The sequence below is a fragment of the Schistocerca americana genome, chromosome 10 (genome assembly GCF_021461395.2).
Source record: "Schistocerca americana isolate TAMUIC-IGC-003095 chromosome 10, iqSchAmer2.1, whole genome shotgun sequence".
Classification (NCBI taxonomy): domain Eukaryota; kingdom Metazoa; phylum Arthropoda; class Insecta; order Orthoptera; family Acrididae; genus Schistocerca; species Schistocerca americana.
In genome coordinates this window covers 103,385,060-103,405,690 of record NC_060128.1, presented here as the reverse complement: position 1 = coordinate 103,405,690, position 20,631 = coordinate 103,385,060, and the positions used below count along the sequence as shown (strand labels likewise).

The window sequence follows — 20,631 nt, the reverse complement described above, 5'->3', positions numbered from 1 at the left end:
AATTGTAAACGGTAAGGCTTCTGCTTTAGCCTTTTCCGTAAGATTTTCCAAACCGACGGGTACGTTTAGCTCGCTTGCTTTATTTGTCGACTTCCGCGGGCTACGCGTGAGACTTGCCCGCACGCTTTCAACCGTTTCTTCGCTCACTGCAGGCCGACCCGTTGATTTCCCCTTACAGAGGCATCCAGAAGCTTTAAACTGCGCATACCATCGCCGAATGGAGTTAGCAGTTGGTGGATCTTTGTTGAACTTCGTCCTGGAGTGTCGTTGCACTGTTATGACTGACTGATGTGAGTGCATTTCAAGCACAACATACGCTTTCTCGGCTCCTGTCGCCATTTTGTCTCACTGCGCTCTCGAGCGCTCTGGCGGCAGAAACCTGAAGTGCGGCTTCAGCCGAACAAAACTTTTATGAGTTTTTCTACATATCTGTAGTGTGTCGTGACCATATGTCAATGAATGGCGCTACAGTGAATTTATGAAATCGCTTCTATCATTTGTAATAGCCCTGTATGTGTTAAATGAAATTTACTACTTATTGCATTGTATTACAATGGCCCTAATTAATTTAAAGTTCCTTGCTATAAACAAGTGATTCATTCGGAGATGACTGTATGTGGTTCAAAATGGTTCAAATGGCTCTGAGCACTATGGGACTTAACATCTGAGGTCATCAGTCCCCTAGAACTTAGAACTACTTAAACCTAACTAACCTAAGGACATCACACACATCCATGCCCGAGGCAGGATTCAAACCTGCGACCGTAGCGGTCGCGTGGTTCCAGACTGAAGCACCTAGAACCGCTCTGCCACACAGGCCGGCTTACTGTATGTGGAATGTGCATTCATACATGTTACTTCTGTGCCAAAATTTATACTATAGCAAACTAATAGTTACAAGTCGCACACGCCACTGAGTTATCGGCACTGGAAGAAAAACGAGAAAACACTTACTCTCTTATATTGTCTGACCCTGCAATGGCCACACTGCTACCTGTTCTGACCCTAGGTAAGCACCCACCTTTACGTAGCTTATGGACGTTACTTAGCTCACGGCTGAAATCATCAAAATCAATTAAAATTAATCACATCTCTGAATACTTGATTCGGGCAGCATGACGATCACCGCTATAGTACACACCTTGATCAGTCATAACATCATGACCACCTACCTAATGGCTAATAAGTCGACCTTTGGCACGGATAACAGCGGCGATGCATCATGGCATGGAAGCAAAGAGGCTTTGGTAGATCGCTGTAGGGAGTTGGCACCACATCTGTACAAACACAAGTCACCAAATTCCCGTAAATTCCGGAGAGAGGGCGATAAGCTCTGACGCCAATTTCAATCGCATCCCAGCTGTTTTCGATCAAGTTCAGATTTGACGAGCCAAGGGGCGGGGGGCAGCACATCAACTGGAAATCGCCACTGTGTTCCTCGATCTGGATCCACTCCGTTATAATCCTGGCCTTGTGATATGATGCATTATCTTGTTGAAAAATGTCACTACCATCAGGAAACATGATCATCATGAAAGAGTGTACATGGTATACAACTGATGTATGATACTCTTTGACCATCATGGTGCCTTGCACAAGATCCACTGGACCCACAGATGCCGACATGAATGTTCCCCAGAGTGTAACAGAGCCACTGCGTGTGTCTGTCCCACAGTACTGGTGTCAATTAGTTGTTCTCCTGGAAGATGACCCATTCATACCCTCCTACCAGCATGATGAAGAAGGTATTGGGGTTCATCAGATATTGAAATGCTCTGCACTGCACCAACCTCCAGTACCTATGGTCATGTGCCCATTTCAGTCGTAGTTGCTGATATCCTGGTATTAACAATGACTGGCACATGCATGGGTCGCGGGCTGTGCCCAGCATTGAAGTCTGATGTTAGTTCCGCCACAGTTCACCATCTGTCTTGGTTTACCAATCTGCCCAGCCTACGATGTCCGACATCTTTAACCAGGGGTGGCCGCCCAGCCCCACGATGTTTGGGTGTGGTTTCACCTTGGTTTCGCCACGTGCTGGAGACACTCGCCACTGCACTCCTCCAAACATCCAATAAGTCATGCAGTTTCTGAAATGCTCGTGCCAAGCCTCTGGGCCAACACAGTCTGCCCTCAGTCAAACTCAGATAGATAGCACATCTTCTCCATTCTACACACAGACAGCACATTCACTGATACTACATGCACCATGCATGTGTGTGACTAGCAGGCATTCCTCGCCAGGTGACGCTGCTATCGCCTGAATGGGTTTATATAGACAGACAGTTGGGGCTTGTAATGTTCTGACTGATCAAGGTAGACACCCACTTGGACCATCGGCAACGCTAAAGCGCCTGTTGGGGATATGGGGTTGTGAGAATCTCCCATAGCTAATCCACCTCACAGATTAACGAGGAGCATCAGTGTGCTGACCAGTGTGGATGTGGTTTTTAGGCGGTTTTCCACATCCCACTAGGTGAATATTGCGCTGCTACACACGTCCCACTGGAGACAGATGCTACACAACACTTAGAAAACATTTTCAAACTTAAACATGACATCTATAATAGGTAGATAGATCTATAATAGATAGATAGATCTTCCCTAAGAAGAGTGGGAACGTCAGAGGGGGCACCAGCCACCGGATGACACCAACACTGCCAGATCCGATATCTAACAAGGCTCATCCAGCAAAGAAATGGGCAAAGTCGAAAGGAAAAGAAAAGAACATACACAGTATTGTGCTTTCCATTTACAATTATCATCTGATGATAGCTTGTTAACCTCTAGAAATCGGTTATGATACTGTTTGCGGGATCTGAGACTGGAATACACTGTCAATCACATTAATGAGACCACCCCTCAAAACCTTGAATAACCATCATTTGCAGCGTCCAACTCGCAAGACACGGCTGGAATGCCCACAGAGAGATGTGCACCCTCCGCTACCCCCACCACTGCAGCATCAACCTCCCCCCTCCATCCCCTCACGCCATCCTGCATAATGGTACGCAGCCTACCATACCCAGCTGGAGATCGCTCCCTCAGTTTCAATATCACATCATCCCCATATCTCCAGAAGATGATGAGTATGACACTCTTCGAAACGTCACAGTACTTTGACACTGCCAGCTAGCTGGAAACCCGACAGCTTTTCACCAACAGGTGGTCGTAATCTTCTGGCTCATCAGCATATATCATAAGCACTGACTGCCCTATCACATTTCCTTTCTGGTCTTGTTCCGTTAACCGAGCGAGGTGGCGCAGTGGTTAGCACACTGGACTCGCATTCGGGAGGACGACGGTTCAATCCCATCTCCGGCCATCCTGATTTAGGTTTTCCGTGATTTCCCTAAATCGCTTCAGGCAAATGCCGGGATGGATCCTTTGAAAGGGCACGGCCGATTTCCTTCCCCATCCTTCCCTAACCAGAGCTTGTGCTCCGTCTCTAATGACCTCATTGTCGACGGGACGTTAAACACTAAATCTCCTCCTCCTCCTCCTCCTCTTGTTCCGTTAAGATGAATGTATTGACTTCTGTTTGCAACCAAGTTCTACATCTACTCACAAATTTGGTCCTATGCTGGGCAATGTCGTATTTTGTACTGTATTCACCACCTTCATGAAGTAGAAGAACCCATCATAAAGGTGCACGGCGCTATCTTTGGTGCTCTGGATGTCACGAACGAACAAAGTAAGGTGCGGAATGAATGTGGATTTTTGTAGACAACAGCAAGAAGATTTGGTTTGAAATCCGAGAGAAAAAATACGACCGAACCATTTACAGCATACAACTTCAACTTTGCCTTTTTTTATGCAGCACCACCAGTCTATGAGCTACTTCTTTAATTGTCACTTCTGTTCTGACGTGCAGTACTGGTCTCACATCTCAACCACACTACCCTGAAACTATATGAATTCTCATCAAAGGAATACAAGCAGCGCGAAAAATTTCATTTACATATTCACTCTTCGTGACCATTCTCCAAATGTGGCAACCACCTTCTGTAATACTTGTCCATCATTTAATTATCTGCGTAATGTTTGCCTTACTCCCTCTTCTAATACACCTTCCACGTTATCGATGCCATATATCCTTCATTGCTGATCGTCCTTGATAGTATAATAGACCTTCTAAGAGTCGTCAGGCGCGTTATCCTACATATGCACACACACAAATATATATACAGAGTCCTCCAGAAAAATGTGTACACACTTTAAGGAACAAAAAGTATTACTTATGTGTTTATTTTACATTTAATAATTGATCACACATATTGTAGAACCTTCAGTTTAGCACACACTTACTTTAAATGCTCAAAATGTTCACCGTTTGTGGCTATATACATAACAGAACGACGAGCGGTCGCCGCAACTACGTCAGTCAATGTTACAGTGGAGATCGCCGCACGTGTCGCTGTAATATCCTGGTGAAGTTCCTCCAGTGTGCGTGGCTTACGTCGATACACGTTATCTTTCACAGTTCCCCCACAGGTAAAAGTCCTTAGGTGTTAGATCTGGCGACTGTGGAGGGAACTCAATGGGCCGTCTTCGTCCAATCCGATGCCCCGGAAACCTGTCATCCAGGAAAGCTCATATGGCTATGTGGTAGTGTGCCCCTCCTGTTGATAGAAGACCTCTTCATCAGCTCCATAAAGTGCATGTATACCTGGCAAAATTGATGTGTGGAACATTTCCAGGTACACTTCTCCACTGACAGTAGCATGAAAGAAAATGGGTCCTACTGAGACCCTAGATGATAGTCCACACCACACATGAACCTCTGGAAGATTGACCACTTTACCCACATAAACACGCGGATTTTCCGGTGCCCAGTACAGACTGTTATGACGAGTCATGTTTCCATTATGTTTAAATTGTGCCTTGTCACTCCACAATACCTTCGTCACAAATTGTTCGTCATCAGTTACCATTTACTGATACCATTCGCAAAATAGCATTCGGCGATCAGCATCGTCATAATTAATAACGTGCAGTAATCGTGGAACGAAAACTTTCCACTTTGCAGCTTTCAGAATTCTTCGTAGATTTATACTGCTAACCCACACTTCACGTGCACATTGCGTAGCGGACTTCTGCAGAGAATTAACAAACGTTTCCAACACGAGATCCGATGGAGCAGGACTTTTAGCTGTACGCTGTTATCCTAATCTTCCTTTGCGCATATCACAAATCGTTCGAATTCAAACTTGACAATGATGTGTTTATTTCTTAGGCAGGTTGGTGATTCTGTTTCAAACTCCTGCCTCCACTAACGTTGCATTTCAACGGCATTACCAAACTTGAAAAACCACTTCACAACACATTTTCGTTGCTTGAATGTCAAGCGTGCTTCAGCCATTTTGTTTTCTCGATACCGAGATGGAAGTACTAGCATCTGTTGACCCAAAGACCACACTCCAACACACTCGTAACTTAAATCGAACAACAATATCGATATCTCGATATAGCCTGACAAAGAGTGTATAAATGTTTCTGGCACGCCCGCGCGCGGACACACACACGCACACGCACACACACACACACACACACACACACACACACACACACATATATATATATATGGTAATGTACATGTGCGTCAGTGAAAAAGACCAATAAAAAGGTGTTAGCATGTGGACGTAATGTGCTGTTCCAGTCCCTTCTGTACCTAAGGTCCATCACCGTTCCCTTTGGATCCCTACGTAATTCGGTGCACACGATCGAACAGCGGAGGAGTGGTACTCAAGCTTCAACTTTAGGTTACAATATCTCCGGATGTAACTAACATTTTACAATGCAACAAACGGCACTGATTACGTATTTGTTTATATGTTCAGATGTGCTAACAAAACTAACGGGGTTCCATTTTAAAAAACGTAGGTTTGTGTTAAAAAACATACTTCCGTGCATTTTTTTATGGTTTGTATTAACCAATTACACTAGCCCCTCTCCTCACGTTCGGTCTGTGGAATTGATTCGTCAGTATTTGATGTGGTTTACGAAATATATCCAGCGGTAACGTTAGGTGACTCACCCCGTGTATATATATATACATACCAAAAGACCACACTCCAACACACTCGTACCTCAAATCGAACAACAATATCGATATCTCGATATAGCTTGACAAAGACTATATACATGTTTCTGGCGCGTCTGTGCGCGCGCGCACACACACACACACACATATATATATATATATATATATATATATATATATATATATATATATATATATATATATATATATATATATATATATACGGGGTGTTGGTCAGAAACAGTGTGAAAAGCTTCTAAGGATGTTGCAGGCTGGGTTGCGCTGAGAAATAATTGTTAACACATACGATGCCGCCAAACGTGTTGTTCGTTTGGTTTCCTAAACGGAACGAGAGAGAGCGATACAAAACTTGGACGTGGGATGGTACTAATAATCGAACCTGAGCCAAAGGCTGAGCACTCTCGTGCACTATCATCCCAAGAAATCGCAAATTATTAGTCCTCTCACCATTAGCTCATAAGCTTGTCATAACTGTCCCACACCCACATTGAATAGACGGTTTTCTTCTTCTCCCTTTATTCAATCTGTTCCTCACACTCACCAGCTTGTCCACACGGCATAGTCGCCTGGGAAATTACTCACATGTAGAACATTTTTGTTTTATACACTCTTATGGTATTAATATTTGAATATACTGTAATGTAAGATTTATTTGTCAGTGTCTGTTTAGGTATTACATCATGATTTGTCTTGTATCGAACAATGTCTCCCTTGTACAGCTATGAAATCTCGCTAAAGTTACGTGGAGGATATGTTTAACATAAAGCAACTTGACGATGGCCTAAGAAGCCGAAAGTCGGTTCATAACGAACTAATAAATAGTATTTTGGAACATTACTATGTTATATTCAAGTTATTAAATCGCATGATTATCAGAAATATTGGGCGATTCTAACGAAGCAGCTAGATCAGCGATAAACAACAATAAATGACAATTTTAGTAGCTAAATGAAAGTGCGCCTCCAAGCCACATCCCTCCACAGTATGTCTTGAAATGGTAAGTGCTAAGAGTGAAATAAGAAAAACGAGTTAACTGACGTCAGTTCCAAACGGATGGCAGAAAAAATAAGTGGTGCCCTGACAGAGAATAATACAAGAAAATTAAACATCGTTCAGAGGACTGAGTGTGTAAACATACTGGCCCAATCCAAAATGAGGTGTACCGGACGAATAATAATCATCCATAGAAAATTTATTACACAAACTAAAAAGTACATAGTCTGATTTATTTGGAAAGGAGTGTTACTTCTGGTTGCTACGGTTCATGTGACGAAATCACTTAATGAAGGAGAGCTAGTCTTAACAGACTGTGGGGCAAAACATTCAACCCTTGTAGTGAAAAATTTCAAGTCAGCAGTGTGGGGTATCGCGAGTGGGAATCGATGTGACACAAGGATGCCAGTAAATATAGCTCGTGCCTTGCAAACTGCAACATATGTTTTACAGAAGACTACCAACCTAACATTCTGTGCGTCAAAGAAAACAATCGAAGCGACTGAGGGAAAAAACCGTGTCCCATGACAAACCAAATGAAACACAAAGACTTAAACTGGAAGATGGCCTGCTCTAATTTTGTAGAAAATCCTGTAAGGTCTAGGTTACGCTCAGCAGCCTGCATGTTTTCAAATGATAAAATGACGACGGCTGCGCGACGCCAAAGAAAACTGACTTTAGTCTGATTAAAATTACGTGATAGTTGATACTTCATACATTGGAGATGGTTCCCCCCAATCAGAGCGCTCAACGTCACACCCGAACATTTCGCCGTTCAAGCTGCCACAACAGTTGATCAGTTCCTTTCCAGCTCATTGTCTGGCATTGTTTCTGAATACGTTTGGTTCCCGAATAGTGTCGCCAGACGTTCCGAATTTCCCAGGACGTCTCGTATTTCCGGCATAATACATTACTGGCCATTAAAATTGCTACACCAAGAAGTAATGCAGATGATAAATGGGTATTCATTGGACAAATATATTATACTAGAACTGACATGTGATTACATTTTCACGCAATTTGGGTGCATAGATCCTGAGAAATCAGTACCCAAAACAACCACCTCTGGCCGTAATAACGGCCATGATACGTCTGGGCATTGAGTCAAAGAGAGCTTGGATGGCGTGTACAGGTAGGTACAGCTGCCCATGCAGCTTCAACACGATACCACAGTTCATCAAGAGTAGTGACTGGCTTATTGTGACGAGCCAGTTGCTCGGCCACCATTGACCAGACGTTTTCAGTTAGTGAGAGGTCTGGAAATGTGCTGGCCAAGACAGTAGTCGAATATTTTCTGTATCCGTAAGGCCCGAACAGCGCCTGCAACATGCGGTCGTGCATTATCCTGCTGAAATGTAGGGTTTTGCAGGGATCGAATGAAGGGTAGAGCCACGGGTCGTAACACATCTGAAATGTAATGTCCACGGTTCAGAGTGCCGTCAATGAGAACAAGAGGTGACCGAGACGTGTAACCAATGACACCCCATACCATCACGATGGGTGATACGCCAGTATGGCGATGACGAATACACGCTTCCAATGTGTGTTTACCGCGATGTCGCTAAACACGGATGCGACCATCATGATGCTGTAAACATAACCTGGATACATCTGAAAAAATGACGGTTTGCCATTCGCGCACCCAGGTTCGTCGTTGAGTACACCATCGCAGGCGCTCCTGTCTGTGACGCAGCGTCAAGGGTAACCACAGCCACAGTCTCCGAGCTGATAGTCCATGCTGCTGCAAACGTCGTCGAACTGTTCGTGCAGAAGGTTGTTGCCTTGCAAACGTCCCCATCTGTTGACTCAGGGATCGAGATGTGGCTGCACGATCCGTTACAGCCATGCGGATAAGATGCCTGTCATCTCGACTGCTAGTGATACGAGGCCGTTGGAATCCAGCACTGTGTCCGTATTACTCTCCTGAACCCACCGATTCCATATTCTGCTAGCAGTCATTGGATCTCGACCAACGCGAGCAGCAATGTCGTGATACGATCAACCGCAATCGCGATAGGCTACAATCAGACCTTTATTAAAGTCGAAAACGTGATGGTACGCATTTCTCCTCCTTATACGAGGCATCACAACAACGTTTCTCCAGGCAACGCCGGTCAACTACCGTTTGTGTATGAGAAATCGGTTGGAAACTTTCCTCATGTCAGCACGTTGTAGGTGTCGCCACTGGCGCCAACGTTGTGTGAATGCTCTGAAAAGCTAATCATTTGCATATCACAGCATCTTCTTTCTGTCGGTTAAATTTCGCATCTGTAGCACGTCATCTTCGTGGTGTAGCAATTTTAATGGCCAGTAGTGTATTAAATGTCCCGTCGAGACAGGCTCTGAGCCGTATTTTCAACCTTGTTCTATTATTGGGATTATTGTGATACAGTTTCGATCTCTCAGTTAAGAGAGACCGAAACTGTATCAGTAAGACGAGGGCAGGGCTGACCACAAGTGACATCAGAAAGGGAAACCATTATTTGGCTGTAAGGGTACGCTGCAACTGGCATCTGGCCTCACAGCATCCGATGGGCATGATGTATCGAGACAAACGCTGTGCAAAGGACTTCAGTAGAGTGGCGTTTATTGTTGGAGATCTGATGTACGTGTAACTCTGATGCGTCTTCACAGAAGGGAATGTCCAGAGTGGAGACGTCAACATTCATCCTGGACGGTCGAACAACTGCCCAATGTCCTTCTCACAGATGAGTCCCGATTTGGTCTGGAGGGTGATTCTCGACGGATCTGCCTCTAGCGGTAACGTCGATTACGATTTCAGGACCAAGACATTGTGGAAAGAGACCGATATCTTGGAGTATCCCTAAATGTGTGCACAGGGGCTATCCTGACCTATCGAACATCTCTTCATGAAATTTTACAGGTGAATCGGATAGGTTTCACTGCTGTCAGGTATAGTGACGAGATCTTAGGACCTCATCTGCGGTTATTGCGAGGTGCTGTGGGCCCAGACTTCGTATTGCTGGAAGACAGTGCTCAACCTCATAGAGTACACGTGGTTGATGTTTTTTCAGGAAACGGAAGATATTGCATGACTTGGCCTGCTAGCTCTCTCGATTTGAGGCCCATAGAGAATGTATGGGATGCGCTAGAGAGATAGGTTGCATCACGTAAGCATCCACCAATCACTCTCCAAAACTTGTGAGCAGCTCTGCAGGAAGAATGGATGTTACTGTCTTCAGCATGAGACGACATCACTCACAGCATGCCCCATCGTTTATCAGGCCTGTATTGCTGCCACAGGTGGTCACACCCCATACTGCGCGCATTACCTGCACTCATGCTCATAAATTAAGGATAATGCTGATACATGGTGAAACAACACTCTGGTGGGCAGTTTGTGGGTTTAAATCACCTCGGGGTGTGACCATGCGGTGCATGTGACCTGCAGTCGTCGCCCGTTGGCACTGGCAGCAGTCCACATATGCAGAGGTGTGTTGGTGCATGTCAGAGTACGGTGCAGCGAGTAAGTGTGCAGACGTTTTCAGACGTGCTAATGGTGACTGTGTGTTTAAAATGGCTCAAAGAACACATGTTGATGACGTTATGAGGGGTAGAATACTAGGGCGACTGGACGCTTTCAACACAGCAGGTCGTAGCATGGGCCCTCCGTGTGCCACAAAGTGTGATGGCAAGATTATGGCAACGTATCTAGCAGACAGGAAACGTGTCCAGACGCTGCAGTATGGGAAGTCGACACCACAAGAAGACCGATATCTCACCGTGAGTGCCCGCAGACAGCTACGGAGTACTGCAGGTAGCACTGCTCGGGACCTTACTGCAGCCACTGGAACAGTTGTCTCCAGACACACAGTCTACAGACGACTGAGCAGACATGGTTTATTCGCCCAGAGACCTGCAAGGTGCATTCCACTGACCCCTGGTCACAGGAGAGCCTGTTAAGCCTGGTGTCAAGAACACAGTACATGGCCATTGGGACAGTGGTCCCAGGTTATGTTCACAGACGAGTCCTGGTATAGTCTGAACAGTGATTCTCGCAGGTTTTTCATCTGGCGTGAACCAAGAACCAGATACCAACCCCTTATTGTCCTTGAAAGGGACCTGTATGGAGGTTGTGGTTTGATGGCGTGGGGTGGGATTATAATTGGTGCACGAACATCCCTGCATGTCTTTGACAGGGGAACTGTAACAGGTCAGGTGTATCGGAACGTCATTTTGCTCCAGTATGTCCACATTTTCAGGGGTGTATTGGGTCCCACCTTCCTCCTGATGGATGATAACGCATGGCCCCACTGAGCTGCTATCAGGCAAATGGCGTGGCCTGCCTGTTCTCCAGACTTAAACCCCATCGAGCACATCTGGGATGCTCTCGGTCGAAGTATCGCTGAACGTCTTCAAACCCCTACGACACTTCAGGGCCGGCCGGTGTGGCCGTGCGGTTAAAGGCGCTTCAGTCTGGAACCGCGTGACCGCTACGGTCACAGGTTCGAATCCTGCCTCGGACATGGATGTGTGTGATGTCCTTAGGTTAGTTATGTTTAATTAGTTCTAAGTTCTAGGCGACTGATGACCTCAGAAGTTAAGTCGCATAGTGCTCAGAGCCATTTTGACACTTCAGGAGCTCCGACAGGCACTGGTGCTATACCCGAGCAGCTGCTCGACCACCTGATCCAGAGTATGCCAACCCGTTGTGTGGCCTGTGTACGTGTGCATGGCGATCATATCCCATATTGATGTCGGGATACATTCACAGGAAACAGTGGCGTTTTGTAGCACTTGTTTTTTGGGACAGTTTTCTCACCAATACCGTGGACTTACAGATCTGTGTCGTGTATGTTCCCTATATGCCTGTGCTATTAGCGCCAGTTTTGTGTAGTTCCACGTTGTGTGACACAACATTCTGCAATTACCCTTAATTTATGAGCATGAGTGAGTTGTCAGAATGTGTGTGCAAATCCGTTAAGTTGGGAAAAAACGAAGAATATTTTTGTCTACTGTTATGCATGTTGCATGTTCTGAATTTTTTTTACTGTGTTTCCACCTTACTATCACCCGTTTATAGTATTTTGTGGCAAAATAAACGCAACCTTGGAAAAATTCGGTTTCTTGTTTTAATTTTGAACACCAGTGTATTTTACTTGGCAGTGACATTATGCAGAAGTTGCTTCCGTCAGTAAGTTTCGAATACTAATGTAACTGTAGGTGTGCATCTTTATTTGAAGCTGTTTTCATAGGTTTTTATTTTCTTTTACTAGACGTGTTGAGCACTTTATTCTGTTTTGCCTATCTTGCAGCATATTTCGTTAGTCTGCTGTTTTAATTCAGTTTCTGACGTGTACGCAACTTCTCGATTTGTTTGGCGCGCTGTTCTTCGTCAGATTCTCCTTCCGTTTTCTTCCGTCTCGTTGGTGACAGAATGATGTTCTGCACGTATTGGCGCTGAGCATTCAAGTATGGCCTTTACACACAACTGATCAAGCATCCGTCATAGCGACACATGCTACTGAGTCCTGACTGTGGCACGAACTTACGGGTAGTCTTTCATGTAACTAAGTGCAAGAAAAGAAGCCCTCACTTCTCCATGTATTTTTAGTTTGCAATTTACTTGTCAGATTTAAAAAAAATAGCTTTATCACTAAATTTGCCACAATGAAAACTAGTATTCTGAAAAAAATACTATTTGAGAATTAATAAAATGTGGCCAAAGGATTTCTGTAAGTCCCTCGTTCAGTGAATAAAAGAAACGAAGTCGTACTATTTTATTGATACGAATATGAATCAACGGGTTTTCAAATATAGAACCACATTTATGCAGGATATCATATGTCATAGCAACATTATTGCATAAATAAATGTACACTACTGGCCATTAAAATTGCTACACCACGAAGATGACGTGCTACAGACGCGAAAGTTAACCGACAGGAAGAAGATGCTGTGATATGCAAATGATTAGCTTTTCAGAGCATTCAAACAAGGTTGACGCCGTTGGTAACAGCTACAACGTGCTGACATGAGGGAAGTTTCCAACCGATTTCTCATACACCAACAGCAGTTGACCGGCGTTGGCCGGTAAAACGTTGTTGTGATGCCTCGTGTAAGGAGGAAAAATGCGTACAATCACGTTTCCGACTTTGATAGAGGTCTGATTGTAGACTATCGCGATTGCGGTTTATCGTATCGCGACATTGCTGCTCGCGTTGGTCGAGATCCAATGACTGTTAGCAGAATATGGAGTCGGTGGGTTCAGAAGGGTAATACGGAACGCAGTGCTGGATCCCAACGGCCTCGTATCACTAGCAGTCGAGATGACAGGCATCTTATCCGCATGGCTGTAACGGATTGTGCAGCCACGTCTCGATCCCTGAGTCAACAGATGGGGACGTTTGCAAGACAACAACCATCTGCACTAACAGTTCGACGACGTTTGCAGCAGCAGGGACTATCAGCTCGGAGACCATGGCTGCGGTTACCCTTGACGCTGCATCACAGATAGGAGCGCCTGCGATGGTGTACTCAACGACGAACGTGGGTGCACGAATGGCAAAACGTCATTTTTTCGGATGAATCCAGGTTGTGTTTACAGCATCACGAAGGTCGCATCCGTGTTTGGCGACATCGCGCTGAACGCACATTGGAAGCGTGTATTCGTCATCGCCATACTGACGTATCACCCGGCGTGATAATATGGGGTGCCATTGGTTACACGTATCAGTCACCTTTTGTTCGTACTGACGGCACTTTGAACAGTGGACGTTACATTTCAGATGTGTTACGACCCGTGGCTCTACCCCTAATTCGATCACTGCGAAATCCTACATTTCAGCAGGATACTGCACGACCGCATATTGGAGGTCCTATACGGGCCTTTCTGGATACAGAAAATGTTCGACTGCTGCCCTCGCCAGCACATTCTCCAGGTCTCTCACCAAATGAAAAGTTTGGTCAATGGTAGCCGAGCAACTGGCTCGTCACAATACACCAGTCACTGCTCTTGATGAATTGTGGTATCGTGTTGAAGCTGCGTGGGCAGATGTACCTGCACACGCCATCCAAGCTCCGATTGACTCAATGCCCGGGCGTATCAAGGCCGTTATTACGGCCAGAGGTGGTTGTTCTGGGTACTGGTTTCTCAGGATCTATGCACCCAAATTGCGGGAAAATGTAATCACATGTTAGTTCTAGTATAATATATTTGTCCAATGAATACCCGTTTATCATCAGCATTTGTTCTTGGAGTAGCAATTTTAATGGCCAGTAGTGTATATCAGCTAAAAATTACATTATGTCCTTAGTCATAGAAATTTATGCTGTAGCCGTTCGAAAAATTCCGGAACATTCGTAATTTCGCAGCAACGGTTGGCTTCCCTGCACATGCCTATGTTTAACGTGTAACTGCCAGAAGTTTCATAATCGTAACTTTGTTAATTATTGTTCAGTTCAGAGTAGAACGTTGTGTCGCACAGTTCGCGAATTTCGAGATAGCAGAGTTAGAGGAACAACGCGAACCTTCAGACAGATGCACCAAATGATGCAGGAAGCCTACAGTGATGAGTGCTTAAGCCGTACTCGTTGCGATTCGTTGACACGATCTAAAAATAGCCAGACGGAAGTTAACAGATGACGCTCGTTCAGGACCCCCTTCGACGTCTACCGAGGACACTCATGTCAGGAACGTTAACGAAATCGAAGATCGACTCTCCGAGAGACAGCAGAAGAATTTATCATTTCAGTTGGATCATGTCATGAAATCCTGACACAGGATCTTGGAGTGCATCGTGTTACCGCCAAGTCCGTACCATGGCTCATTATCCAAGACCACAAAGACCTGTGAAGAGGTTTTGGATCGCGCAAATGAGAACTAGATGTTCCTTAAGATGATCATAACTAATAATGAGACGTGAGTATATAGTTATGATGTTGAGACCAAGGCTCAGACTGCTTCACAATGGGTCGCGAAAGGTTCTTCTACACCAGGTCAAGTCAAATGTCAAAGCCATGTTCATAGTTTTCTTTGATTTTGATGGATTAGTTCACCATGGACGGACGAAATACCCTCAGACTTCAAGAAGAATATAATGATTCCAATCCTAAAGAAAGTAGGCGTTGACAGATGAGAAAATTACTGAACTATCAGTTTAATAAGTCACAGCTGCAAAATACTAACGCGAATTCTTTACAGACGAATGGAAAAACTGATAGAAGCTGACCTGGGGGAAGATCAGTTTGGATTCCGTAGAAAAGTTGGAACACGTGAGGCAATACCGACCTTACGACTTATCTTAGAAGAAAGATTAAGGAAAGGCAAACCTACGTTTCTAGCATTTGTAGACTTAGAGAAAGCTTCTGACAATGTTGATTGGAATACTCTCTTTCAAATTCTAAAGGTGGCAGGGGTAAAATACAGGGAGCGAAAGGCTATTTACAGTTTGTACAGAAAGCAGATGGCAGTTATAAGAGTCGAGGGGCAATCTGTATATTGAGCAAGCAATAAAGGAAACAAAAGAAAAGTTCGGAGTAGGTATTAAAATCCATGGAGAAGAAATAAAAACTTTGAGGTTCGCCGATGACATTGTAATTATGTCAGAGACAGCAAAGGACTTGGAAGAGCAGTTGAACGGAATGGACAGTGTCTTGAAAGGAGGGTATAAGAAGAACATCAACAAAAGCAAAACGAGGATAATGGAATGTAGTCGAATTAAGTCGGGCGATGCTGAGGGAATTAGATTAGGAAATGAGACACTTGAAGGTGAAGGAGTTTTGCTATTTGGGGAGCAAAATAACTGATGATGGTCGAAGTAGAGAGGATATAAAATGTAGACTGGAAATGGCAAGGAAAGCGTTTCTGAAGAAGAAAAATTTGTTAACATCGAGTGTAGATTTAAGTGTCAGGAAGTCGTTTCTGAAAGTATTTGTATGGAGTGTAGCCATGTATGGAAGTGAAAAGTGGACGATAAATAGTTTAGACAAGAAGAGAATAGAAGCTTTCGAAATGTGGTGCTACAGAAGAATGCTGAAGATTAGATGGGTAGATCACATAACTAATGAGGAGGTATTGAATAGAATTGGGGAGAAGAGGAGGTTGTGGCACAACTTGATTAGAAGAAGGGATCGGTTGGTAGGACATGTTCTGAGACATCGAGGGATCACCAATTTAGTATTGGAGGGCAGCGTGGAGGGTAAAAATCGTAGAGGGAGACCAAGAGATGAATACACTAAGCAGATTCAGAAGGATGTAGGCTGCAGTAGGTACTGGGAGATGAAGAGGCTTGCACAGGATAGAGTAGCATGGAGAGCTGCATCAAACCAGTCTCAGGACTGAAGACCACAACAACAACAACAACAACAACAACAGTTCACCATGAATTCGTGCTGCAGGGACAAACTTTTAATCGATGGTAGTATCAGGACGTGTTGCGACGCCTGCAAGAAAATGTGAGAAATGTGGAAGACAATAGCTCTTGCATCACGATAACGCATTCGGAAATTCATCCGTGTTGGTGCATGACTATTGCACAGAAACCGAAATCACTGTGCTGCCTTCATCCTTCCTACTCCCCAGACCTGGCTCCAGCGGCCTTTTTTTTATTTCCAAAGTTGAAAACCACGTTGACAAGATTTACAATGACAGACGAGATAAAAGAAAATTCTCAGACGGCACTTTGCGCGATCCAGCAAGTCGCGTACCAAGATTGCTTCCAGAAGTGGAAATGGCGGTGGAGACGGTGTATAAACTGTGAAGGAGGGTATTTCGAAGGAGACCATGCGCAATAAGTAAAAGGTAAGCGCAGAAAATCTTTGTGCACAAAGTTCCGGAATTTTTTTGAACAGACCTCGTAAGTGCAATAAATATGTCTTTGCAGCCTGTCAATCCAAACATCTATTTATCAACATTTCCGTAAATAATGTAATTTTTAAAACTTTTTTTATTTTTTTTTATTTTGCGGGCGTTCTAGAATAGTGTGTAAAGCTCTGCTTGATCAGAAACTAATTATAGAAAAAATAGCTTTCATGAATTATTTCTTTCCGTCACAGTACTGCTGCAAAAATATGCACACTGCGTTACTATTAATGTTTGCTGTAAAGAAAATGGCTGTGTTTGAAATATGAAGTAAGTATTTGTGGCTCATTACTGATTTTTGTACATGTCATCGCCATGGTGTGTAGTAGAAGAAAATGAAAGTACATCTGTACTCTTATTTTTTCCGGGTACATACCATGACGAAGACAGGTACAAACATCAGTAACGAGCAACAAATATTTATTTCAGGTTTCAAACACAGTCTTTTTGTTTACAGCTTGCAATATGTGCATATTTTCGCAGCGTTACTGCGATGAAAAGAAAATTTTGATATGAAGTTGATTCGGAAACAGTTTCCAGAACTAATTTACACACGCCAATAGCAACATGCTGAAAATGAATAGGCTATAAAATGCCTTCACAGCCGAAACTGTTCCACGCCTCCTTTTTATTATCTCGTAACGTGCCCTATGGAATAGGCCTACTGAATGGTTAAACGTGTGTTAAATGTTATTGTTGATTTCTAAATATTATTTGCTGTCCTAAAAGCCTCACTCCTGTCTCTTCACATGCAAAGTATTGTCTTACGAGCATGAGAAACGCAATCGGATTCATGTAAGAGCTAATGAAAGATTTGTGTTTGTCACAGGTGAAGAACAGCCTCATTCTAAATTGTGTTTATAAAACCGTCAAAAATACCAACAATATTATAGACACAGCTGCTCTTCTTTGATAGACAACGTGAAATATTTATAGACACTAAATAACTTGCGCAGCATATAAGAACAGACATGCATTCGGATAAAAAGTTATCTTGTCCACTACACACGACTGCGCGCGGTCTAATTGTCATAAACGGTAATTCGGTAAAATCTTAAGGCAACATCACAGCGTTAACACTGGTTTAGATAAAAAATTGAAAACTCACACTATTACTTCCAAAGTGATATTAAACCATCGTAACAGAGCAAATAAATTAAAATGCGGGCTTTCAGCCATTGGTAGAAGAATGTGAATTGTTTTGATCAATTCTCAACAGTTTTATGGCATTCACTCGACCTAGAAGAATTGCCTACCGAAACTTTTGTCTCATAATAATATTCGAACAAGATGACAGTGTATTATCTCTGTTAACGTATAACTTAATTTTCAGACTAGTAGAGTGTCCGCTTGCCATTGTTCCATTAAATCTCCGTACACAGCGCATAAAGGGTATACTGCTGAAACAGTAAGGATGTATATCAAAATTAATTCTGTAACACAGCTTCAACGACATGATTTACCATTCAACATTGACTATTGGTGTCCAGCGCGTTGTCAGATGTTATCATTCGATATTCGAACAAAGGTAGCTGCAGTGGGTGGAGACAACTTTGTGAAAATGACAGGTGTATGGTGCTAACGTGATGATAGGGGACTTACCAATGGTGGCGATATACACGTCGTAATAGCGTTCGTCGCAATAGCGGTGTACGATGCACGTCTTGCCTACGTTTGAGTCACCCAGGACCAGAACTTTGTAAGTCGCAGCAAAATCAAGCGCCATCTTGCTCGATGTGACAAGTACAGGAACACCCAGCGATTCGCTAGGCGAACACCGTCTGCTGCGATACGCGAATCGATCGGCACGGAAGCGAACGCATCTGCGCGCGCCGGCCGCCCGAGTGCGACTGCGCCAGCGTCAGCGTCAGCGGAAATTTCAGCAACGGTAGACGGCAAGGCGCCATGTTACCACTCGTGGCGTGGTTGGAAATGATAGTTAAATAAGATCTGCGAATGTCATTAAAAAATTACATCATACCATGTAGAACGTCACTAGCGCTAGCTTTAAACACAAACTGTACTATTCGTATTGCCGCGCCGTTAGTTCGCACAGTCTGCTGTTAACTCAGAGATCACTGTGTGTACCACAACCAACGAGGTTAGAATCTAGCCACCTTGATCACAACTTAACTGCATTACTGTCATACTATCAGGACTATTAGCATATTATAGAAGCAAGGAATACTAAAAAGTTTGAGGTCAAGATTAAAACGAAAGAAAGTACTTTTTCAAGTACGCAGGTTCATGTACGATGCAATAGCAGCGAACACCGCAGAAGCAATTTTAAAGCAACCAAGCTGTGAAACATATAACGAGAGACACTTTAAATACTCTTAGCATTAGGAGTACTTGATTTTAATTAAAAATGAAACTATTATTTATTTACTTGATAAGTTGCTCGAGGTATTTGGGGACAAAAATCGACTTTGCATTGTAAACAAATATGAACTTCTTTGGACGAGCTGTCAGTTTTGTTTTGAAGACGGTGAGGTAGAGAATCCATCTCGTCGAATGGCTATACAAAGTGAAACACTGACGAGTATTTATGTGTTCCTCGGCGACTTTCTGGCGTTTGTGCGTAAATAATACCAGTATTTTATGTTTCATAAATCTATGTTGGTTTTTGTTCCATTGTTGTAAAGTTAATCGCTTGTTATTTATTTCGTACAGTAGAGTTAGTGATGACTTGAGCTTGTTCTTTCAGCTGAAGAGCCACAGATTTTTAGATAGTTACATACTCGTACATCCAGATGTAAACGACGCTGTCCTTGCGCAGAGGGATGAAGAATTTGTTGAAAAACTACTTAATTACCTAGAGCAGCTGCAGGTATGAGGATGATCTTCTGAATATCTTTGATGTCAGTTATGATTTTACAATAATCTGTACGAGACAGGGCGTCGGTGATAAGTTCGGTATATATGACGCGATAAATTTTCTTTCCCTTGTATGCTTGACAGGGGTTGCTGGGAACATGTTCAAGAGAGAAACATTATGGACAGCTTGATGCCACAGAGCCATATTCTTGCTTCGATGAGAGGGAAAAGGCATGCAAGTTACCGAGGCACAGCAGCGATGCAGCGAATACAGCAGAAGACGATAATCCAGGAGTGGAATGGCAAGACAACGCCGCTGGATTCGAAGTAACACCGAGAGCTGAATCATTTGATGCTCTTTTTGAAATAACGCCAAAGGCTGACTCATTGGAACCGCAAGCTGATTGTCACAATTCAGAGGTATGGACACAGTTATGCTTTCTCTCGGCCATGATGTATTATAGTGAAGTGTTTTATACACATCAACCTAGAGTTTGCTTTGCACACGATATTGCTTTCCAAAGTATGACTACGTGGGTGCTGCTGGCAGCGGTGGAGGAGGAGTGGTTTTTATGTGATTTCACATGCTTTGGGCAGTGCAACCAGCCTACCAAGCAGCTATAAAAGAACTTGCTGTTTAAAATGTGTTCAAAACGTAAGTGTTGATCAATTTTTTTCAGAAATTTGTTAAGTTGCTAATTAAAAAATTGTATTAACTATCAAAATAAATCCTACAACCAACTACAACATTAGAGCATAAAATAAAGCCGTCTTCAGTCCAAAAATTGTCCAAACACAACAGTGCTATACTAGACATAATCTTCTCAATCAATATTCTGCAAACACTGTGAAATGCACGGCAGAGGGTACTTTCTGTTATGCAACACGTTAGGGTTGCTACCTGTTCAATTCGTGTACGCAGAGTAACGAGAAT

At 43.6% G+C, this 20,631-nt stretch overlaps 2 protein-coding genes across 2 annotated transcripts in view; one reads left to right on the top strand and one right to left on the bottom strand.

The window, feature by feature from the left end:
* Nucleotides 1-18,606, bottom strand: part of LOC124552275 (ras-related protein Rab-8A) — a 238,328-nt gene extending 219,722 nt beyond the window's left edge. Inside the window, exon 1 of the mRNA XM_047126554.1 lies at nt 18,483-18,606. Within this exon, the coding sequence (XP_046982510.1) occupies nt 18,483-18,606 (124 nt within the window). The remainder of the gene's footprint in view (nt 1-18,482) is intronic.
* Nucleotides 18,607-19,344: 738 nt separating this feature from the next.
* LOC124552569 (zinc finger protein 2 homolog) overlaps nt 19,345-20,631 on the top strand; it is an 87,775-nt gene continuing 86,488 nt past the window's right edge. Inside the window, exons 1-3 of the mRNA XM_047126891.1 lie at nt 19,345-19,457; nt 19,588-19,710; nt 19,842-20,117. Coding sequence (XP_046982847.1) covers nt 19,395-19,457; nt 19,588-19,710; nt 19,842-20,117 — 462 coding nt within the window. The 5' untranslated portion in view covers nt 19,345-19,394. The remainder of the gene's footprint in view (nt 19,458-19,587; nt 19,711-19,841; nt 20,118-20,631) is intronic.